Source organism: Apis dorsata, unplaced genomic scaffold, assembly GCF_000469605.1.
Source record: "Apis dorsata unplaced genomic scaffold, Apis dorsata 1.3 scaffold_73, whole genome shotgun sequence".
Taxonomy (NCBI): domain Eukaryota; kingdom Metazoa; phylum Arthropoda; class Insecta; order Hymenoptera; family Apidae; genus Apis; species Apis dorsata.
In genome coordinates, this window is record NW_006263371.1 from 1,138,134 (window position 1) to 1,147,167 (window position 9,034).

The 9,034-nt window shown below is 33.5% G+C and overlaps 1 protein-coding gene across 20 annotated transcripts in view; it reads left to right on the forward strand.

Annotated features, from left to right (window-relative positions):
* Positions 1–9,034, forward strand: part of LOC102680558 (polypyrimidine tract-binding protein 2) — a 503,794-nt gene that overhangs the window by 310,366 nt on the left and 184,394 nt on the right. For 14 of the 20 annotated variants that reach the window (XM_006610303.2, XM_031515493.1, XM_006610290.2 and 11 more), the window contains one exon: positions 4,640–4,693. The exons of the other annotated variants lie outside the window; for them this stretch is intronic. In XM_006610303.2, the coding sequence (XP_006610366.1) occupies positions 4,688–4,693 (6 nt within the window). In that variant the 5' untranslated portion in view covers positions 4,640–4,687. The remainder of the gene's footprint in view (positions 1–4,639; positions 4,694–9,034) is intronic. 20 annotated transcript variants of the gene reach the window in all.

Below are 9,034 nucleotides of genomic sequence, written 5' to 3' on the forward strand. Positions count from 1 at the left end.
TTTTCCTCGACTCTCTCGTTGGTTCCTTGTGGATTCGACTCGATTAATTATGCATCGTAAATTTAACTACGTCTCTTTTGAAGATTATTTTAAAGTTAGTTTACGAGCAATGAAAAGTTTCGGCGGATTGAAACAGTTAAGCGTGACCAAGTAGTGAATATATAGTTACGTGTTACAGGATGACGTGTCACGAAAAAAAATATCACGACAAATCGTTAGTTACCAATTATATCGCAACACGCGATGATTAAAATTCTTATGCTTTTATCCTTATTATAACTCACGATGCCGTGAATGAACGCGTGTACTTCTCCCTTTCTCTTTATTTTTTATCTCACGAGAATTTATATTTTAATTGACTTCGAAGAAAGTTTCGAATTCGTGGTAAAAGTAAAATTTACTTTATATTTTGGGAATAGAAAACGATCATTGGAGGAGCTAGATAAATAGGGATTAACAGAAAAATTCTCTATCCTGTTGTAATTCATTAACCGTGTTATTCTCTGCCACTCTTCAAATAATGGAAATTTTTACAGGCAGTGAAAGGATGGTGGAAGTGATGTTATTCCAAGTTATTAGCAATTATTTTTTATCAGACTTTTAAGAGGTTTCTTTAAAAGAAGATGCTTCTATAACGTTAAATACAATTCTAAAAATTAAAACCATTATTTCAAAGTTGTTTCAAAGAATATACATTGTCATTGAACCAATTTAATTGTTCAATAAAAGCACTTTTATTTGAATGATTTATTTTGAAAGATAAAAAATGAAAGTGATGACAATGAAATTCACGAATTTTACGTTATTAAATTTTACGTTATCATCTATCTGTTATAATTAAAAATATATCGTATCGATCAATGATCAATGATCCAAATGCACTTTTGCCATCCTCCATTAATAAATCGATTTCACTATCTAATCACGAGTTGAAAATATCGAATTCTACGATTTCTATAATCTTCACTTTCACATTAAAAACGATACGAAATGAATGAGCGAGGAGGAGGGGAAAAATATACGCGCTCGCTTGTTGCAAACAACAAGCTATCGATTTTTTCACGGCTTTCGAACCGTGAAAAAAACGCGGCTCAATTTAGTGTAACCTTAGCCCGATCGCCAGAATTACCAGAATCGATGGAATTCTTGGAAATTTTTCCTTCCATCCTTTCGAGAAGATAATTCTCGACGACAGGATAAATCTCGATGGAGGATTTTTCCCTTTCCTTGGATCCATGGAGCCGTGTATTTAAAACGGCCCACGTGGCCGAGAAAACCTCCTCCCCTCTCCCCTTTTTTCTTTCTCTTTTCTTTTTACATTGCAAATAGAGAAATATGTTAATGGAGGAATGTTTTAAAGAGAATCTTAGTCTTTCCGAGAGGAAATCTTTCCCGCGCTTTGCATTTATGCAGTTGAAGAATCTCTTTCTAACGAAAATGTATACAGCTTCAAGGGATTTAATAATTATTTTTTTCCTACGTATGCTGAATCTAAAGAGACGTCGTCGCTTGTGCTTGTAGCATTAAATGTTACTTTGCTATTTCGAAAGTTAGTCTGAAATTAAAAATATATATTTGGAGGTTATGAATTTTTTAACAGATTTTATTTCTTGCTCGTTCTCGATTATTGTATTAGCGTGGAACATTTGATAATAAAGAAAAAGATCTCAATCTTGAACTTGTGTAGAATTTTTAAAAATTAAGAGTTTTATATTAGACTTAAGGGTTACTATAATTTTGCTAAAAAAAAGAAATTATTTTTTAAAAATCGTCGAACATTATTCGATTCCTATTGAACAGATTTTTAGTAATTTAATAATCCTCTCTAATAAATAATTTAAGAAACGTGTAATAATATCACTTATTACTCATCCTATTATATTTCCAACAATAATCCACTATTCGATTAATTCTTTCTCCACGAGTATGCCATTCTCGCGAATATTAGATTCTTTCGAGAAAAAAGGGTAATGAAAAAAAATTAAAAAAAAAAAGAATTGTAGTAGCATCGAAACAACCAATAAGAGAGGAGCTCGAGGTTGGTGGTTAAAATTTTAATATTATATCCGGGAATAGGGAACGATGCTAATAAGCGAATTTTCCTGGAAAAGCAGGTCGCGCGTGACAGCTCTTCAAAACGCACGCACAAATTGGACGTGGCGTGACGAGGCGAGCCTCGTGCGGATTCGCTTTTCAAAAGAAGTTGCATTTCCACGGGGATGAAGCGATGGAACCGCCCCTTTCTGTTCTTAAGCGGAGGCGAATCCAAGCTACGCGTGTAGACCGTCGTGGGTGTTCGAATATTATCAGATTTGTTCACAAATACTAGGAAATTTTATAATTTTTTTTTCACGCCCTTTGACAGATTTGCAAGATCCTTTCTCGATATCTTTTTTTTTTTTCTTCTTTTTCTTTTAAATTATTAATATCGAGTATCAAAGTTTCTGTCATTTGCAATTCTTTCTGATATTTTAGGATTAAATATTGTTTTGGAATTTTTTTCCACGAATATTAGATATCTCGTACTTTTCCATGTACTTTTCCAAAAGGTTTGATAGATCTTTTTCGTACATGGAGTATTTCGTAATTTTTTTCCCCCAGATGTTCGAATTATTGGAGTTTCGTATTTTATAAAATTTTTTGTCGAATATCCGATATTTTTTGGAATTTTCTTTTTTTTTTTTTGGAAATATTATAGTATCTGCTTCATAGTTTTCCAATATTCTTCGAGTATATTTTTTGCGATATATTCCCTGGATATTGAATATTTTTAGACTCTTTGCACATATTAGATATCTATATCTTTATATTCGAGTTCTTCTTGCAAGTCTTGAATATTTTCAGATTCTTCGCAGTGCCGCGAATATCTCTCGTTCCTTTTTTGCAAATAAAAAAATTTGGATATTTTTAAATCCTCTCATGGATATCACGTTTTCAATACCTTCATAATTTTTTTTTTTTTTTTTCAATTTCAATATTTAATTTATTTTCCATTTCTCTCTTCGTAAACTTCCATTCATTTAAAAGTAAAAATATATATATATGTATTTAAGATACATATATAAATGTCGATGTCGATGAATACAATAATATCCTTTTTTTTTCCAATAAACATAGAACGAAAGAAAGAAAGAAAGAAAGAAAGAAAAACGTATTTAAAATATCGTCCAACGTAATCTGGCATCGACATAATTTTTCAATCGTGATGTCTCGAGGCATTCTTGGTGAATTCTCTCTGTTCCCATCCCTGTTGTTCTCGCCTGGCTTTTGTTGTTGCTCGGTTAAATAGACCACGGGATATCTTGGCGAAATTGATCGACTGACGCGGCATTCACTCGCAGAATGAGCGCCCCGACCATGTAAACGCGTTCCCCTGGATTAATTTCCGGCGTCTGACGATGCGTCGACCGTTACTACTTGCACCGTCCTCCCCTCTCCCCCCTCACTCCCTCGATCATGGCAAGAAAATGGTCCCTGGTTCGTAAACAGACAATATTGACTATAGTTTGATGCCGATTTTCTTCTAATATATTCTTTCTAACCTGTTTTTATCCTCCTTCCTTTTTCCTTTCGCGCGTATATTTTTCTTTTTTTTTTTTTTTGAAGAAAGTGGAAGTCTATTTCTATCTCGACGATCCATAAAATTAGATTTTAATCTGTCGTCGATAATCCTCCCCACCCCTCCGTTTCTTTTATTGTTTTCTCTAAATGGGAATAAACGGAATAAATTATCGCGTTGCATTATTGAAGAACGGAATAAACGATAAGGCACACGCAATTATGTATAGTATATGCACGATTACACTTAACGATTAAAGTATTCTATGTTTTTTTCTTTTTTTTTTTTTTCCACTATAAATGAAAAGATAATTGGAGAAAGTAAAATGTATGGGGAATAAAAAGAAAACTATTTTTACGTCGTGCGATCACTGCGCCCTCTGCTGTCTATTCGTTGAAACTATTCCTCTCTAACCAGAATTGAATCTTAATAACCCTAAAATTGAAAAAGTAACTAGTTAAATTTCGAATAATACTTTAAGTAATTAACTCATTAAAATGCTTGAACAACATTTATTCGTAGATCTTTGGCATTATGATTCTTTCCAATTATTATTATTACGTTTTGAACTCATAAATTATTTATATTATAAATTATCGAAGTAACTTCATTATTCATAACTTATTAAATTTTCCCCGTCAATGACTATACTGCATTCTGTGCACTGTCGTAAAAAATTTAACTTTCCACAAACATACTCCACATATCGTGAATATACTATATGCATAGTTGGGCATTAACTCGTTTAAAAAAATGACTAGTTAAAAATTTCGAATAAAGTTATTTTAAATAATCAACTTATTAAAATGCTTGAACAACATTTATTCGTAGATATTATATAATTCGATCCGTTTTTCGTATAATCTTTGGCATTACAATTCTTTCCAATTATTATTATTATTACGTTTTGAACGATAAATTGTCAAAGTAACTTTATTCGTAATAATTTTTGCCCGTTCTTAATTATAATACATACAGAGATTATTAAAAAATGCTTTATAAAGTAATAAAAGCGTATAAATATCGAGAAAAGAATCGAACGTTTATATTAATCGTCCCCTTTTCTTTTTCTGTTTACAGGTGAGTGTCCCGGAATTCCAGTACGCTCGAGGGGCGGGCGCGTCCCTGATGATGGTAAGCCATAAAGCTACAATACCTCCACGCCGCTTGTCCACGTGGCCTGATTCCGCTTCTTTTTTCTTAAACCGCAAATAACTTTATTAATCGACGTATCTCGATTTCACGTTTTCTCGACATTGTTCCAATTGATTTAAAGATAGTAAATAGACGAAAGGCAAGATGTTAGATCAATTTGATTAGTAAGAAAACATTTTCGTCAATTTTGTTCGAATTTAAAAATTTATTCTTTTTTTTTTTTTTTTAATAAAAATCGTATGGTTTTAAATAGGTTACAGGAGTATTGAAATACTTAGGTTAGGAATAAAAATTGAAACGTACGTATTTTTGACAGGAAAGAAATATCGTCGGTAAACAATTTGTATTGGACAAATATTAGAACCTTGGTTGACAGTTTTAACAGGGAAAATCGTATCGCCCTCTTACGTTACTCGCGCTATAAAATGAGACACTTCCCATGGGGGAGGGGGGAGATGTAGACGAATGTGTTTGTATATCATCAGGGTGGCCACCAAGGGACACACGTAGTCCATGAAAAATAATTCTGTTGTGTTTGAAATAATTCTTATTTCAAAAATTCGTAGATTAATGTTACATGGTCTAGAATTTTTTTCCAAATTCTAAATATTTTGAAGTAATTGGCGAATTTTATTTAAATACCGAAAGTTTTTGCAAAGGAGAATATTGATCATTGCGAAATTATCTCAGAATTAATCAATATATTTTTGGGATACTTTGCATATTTCATCAACTGTACTTTTTCCAATTATTAAATTATTAAATATTCTTTCTTGCAAATGTAGAATTCATGATTTCTTCGTGATTTTTCTCGGTTACGGGAATTCTCAATCTCTCCGTTTCGAACAATTTTTATCGAGAAAATAAAAATCTGAGAAATATTCGAACACGTCTCACGACAGAATATCTCCTCTAAGGAATCATAATAGAAACAGTTCCACGTAACAGACATTTCCAGGGCGGATAATTCGCGAGGAAAATTCCCCCACGGATAGGAACAATTTCACTTACTTAAACACTGATTCCACGTCGTTTATACGTCGTGAAAATAGCGAGAGATTGTACGAGACACCATCGTCACACACAGAGGCGCGCAAACACAGCGGGTGGATGGGGTCTTAAAGTGTCTGGCAGAGGAGAAAAATGGAGGCACGCGACGCACGAAAATCCGACCCTATTTCGCTTTCAATTTGCAGCTCCTCAAAGGCGCGTAAACAGTTTCCAGAAAGAGTTTTTCACCTGGTCCTGAGTTGCGCCAAGCGTTTTCCTCGCGCTTCTTACAAAGGAATCGCGAAACTGGCGATTTTTCCGTCGAGAACGCCTTGTTTTTCCTCGATCATTTTAATACATCGCTTATTTATTTATTTATTTTTTAAATTTATTCATTCTTACATTTACTTTTCCAATTTGCTTCGAATTTTTTTTAGTCTAATTTATGCGTAAAAACAAAAGAAAAAGGGATTCTATATTGTCTTGCATACGATTTTTATCGTTGAATTCGTAGGTAGTGATGGGTTCGAGTGTATCGCGAGTATAACTATTGAACTATTACATTCAACGTGAAGTGAATGAAAAATTTATTTAAAAAAATCTCTAAAAATGTTCAAACGTTCATAAAACGTTTCTACATATATAATTAAATTTTTTTTAATATTCCTTTGATGGAATACGCAAGGCAAACGAGTAATAAACCTAAATCATCTAGTTTCCACTTCGAAACACGAAGGTTGAATAATCAACGAGACTCTTGTTCTTCGAGGAAATTCATTCTTTGCCATTCCCCCTCTTTTCCTCGACAAACCATTTTGATTCCAAGAAAACGATCTTCGTACCGGGGTATCAATCACTCGCCAGCTTTTTGCTCGTTAAAATTCTATTTCGCCCAGGGTAAACAGCAAATTATGCTCGAAAGCTCGACGTCATCCCCCTTCCCCTTCAGCTCTATGCATGTTGTGTGCATATACACGTCGATTCCATTATCCCCTCCGCTCCTCGTCCACCCCCTCTTGGCCACGTTGTTTTTCTTGCTTCTTTTAATGGAACTGTTGCACAAACTGTTCGCCCTCGACCGTGGCTTATCTTTATTTTCCGCATAAACGAGGACAGGCCTTATCAGCGGGTAACCCAGCGGCTATCGTTAGAGTCAAACATGTTTCTGACATGCTCGACGCCGTTGCAAGTCGGCCGTCACCACTTACACCTGCCTTCTCTCTCTCTCTCTCTCCCTCTTTCCCTCCCCCTCTCTCTCTTATTTTCCGCTTCATTATCGGTATACGCTTTTGCGCTCTTTTCTTCTTTTTCTTGTTTTTTTCTTTTCACTTTTTTTTTTTATATTTGCGTTATATTTCTATACGATGCGTTGCAACGTAATGCGCGCAAGAAAATTATGAGATTTGTGTTTTTCTGGATCCGTTTAAATAGAACTTGTTTCTTTTCTTTTTTTTTTTTTTTTTTTTTTTATAAAATACAGTTTGTAAAGAGAGAATTTATTTTTTATATATATATTGTTGTGTTTACTCGGTAACGAAGCAAGTTTTTGATAAACTTTTCTTTATTGTTAGAGCTTGTACTTTACAACTTTTTCCGCCTCCATTTTCCTTTAAATTTCTTCTTTTTTTCTTTTTTTTTTTTTTTTTTTTTTTTTTTTTTATAAAATACAGTTGGTAAAGAGAGAATTTATTATTTATATATATTGTTGTGTTTACTCGGTAACGAAGCAAGTTTTTGATAAACTTTTCTTTATTGTTATAGCTTGTACTTTACAACTTTTTCCTCCTCCATTTTCCTTTAAATTTCTTCTTTCTTTCTTTTTTTTTTTTTTCGAACTGACGCTAACAGAATAATTTTATGCGTATTTTTACCAGTTAATCGATCGTTTCCTTCCCTAAAGATTATTCCCTTATTTATCGATTTTGTAATTTGTTTTGTGGGTCATTTAATATCTTTACGAGAATCAGATCCAAAATTTCGATCTTATATATATATATATATTTATTTCTGGGGCGAGATCGGTCTCGCGGAAATTACTATGGGTTCCTCTATTCGGGGAGGAAAATTTGCAGGAGAAAATTCCGAGGGGCGAACGCTTTGATGTGCTCGCCAGGCGTGGATCGTGAAAAGAGCTGTGAAAGAAAGGGTGCAGGGGCGGGGAGGGGAAGCGGCGCTCCTTCGTGCTTACAGGAAGACGGATCGCGGAGGAAACGAGCGGAATCTCGCGTTTCACGAGTCCATTGAGAGGAGTTTTAACTCCTGATATTATTGTTTCGTTTCAAAGATTTCTATTCTTATCGCGTAGCTAATTCGACTTTTTTTTTTTTTTCTTATACTTGCAACGGAATTTATCAATCCTGAAATGAAATTACGAAAATTGGGTATAATGCGAAGTTCAATCAAAATCTCTTCGAAGAATAATTTTTTAATCGTCGAATCGTCATTCTCCTTCCTATTATTTAAAAATTAATAATAATAATAGAAGAAAAAAATATAGATTAAAAGTATCGAGAAGAAATGAAAACGAAAGGGATAATTATAGTACGAAATAATTTTGAAAAATAAGAAATAAGAAATGTGGAGTAATACGTATTCGTTATATTATTTACGTGAAGATATAAACAACAAGCTGAGAGAGCAAAGTCGATAATTGAGAGGGAGAAGGATAAAAAGTAGTGAAAGGAGTAAAGTGAAATAAAAAAAAAAAAAAAAATGTAGAGAGAATACGTCAAGGAAATAATCAAACGAAGGAAAATAACAAGCGCGCGTTTCTTAAAATTCTTCGAACGAGGACGAAGCCGAAAGACGGAAATATTTTGCATCCCTTAATTATTATTCAACACTTGTGTTGCGAGCAATGTAAACCGAAACTGAAATCGAATTTTTACGCGTTATTTATTTCCCATCGCGTTCAAACTTATAGAAAATATGCACATGGGTTTGACAGAACTACGAAAATTCCCGTTTTCTATTTTTCGAACACCGCGTTTCAATTAATACGAAATTTCACCTGTGTGTGGCCGCACAATAAAGAAAGAAAGAAATATTAATTTTTCATTCGGTTTATAGATCGGCAAGGACCCCGGAGGCGGACGATTTTAATTAATTTTTCAGACTTGGATTCGTTCCTCCTACATCGCGGAGATATCCTAAGCGCATTTCTTTTTCTATCTCCATTACGATAGATTTTCTATATTACAAAGAGATATCTTTATCGATTAATTTCGAAAATGTACATCAAGTGTTTCGATTCGATGGATGTGTTATCGAGGAAAATTATATTTTATAATCGTAAACCTTTGTCAGTTTTGTTTCACAAAAAAAAAAAAA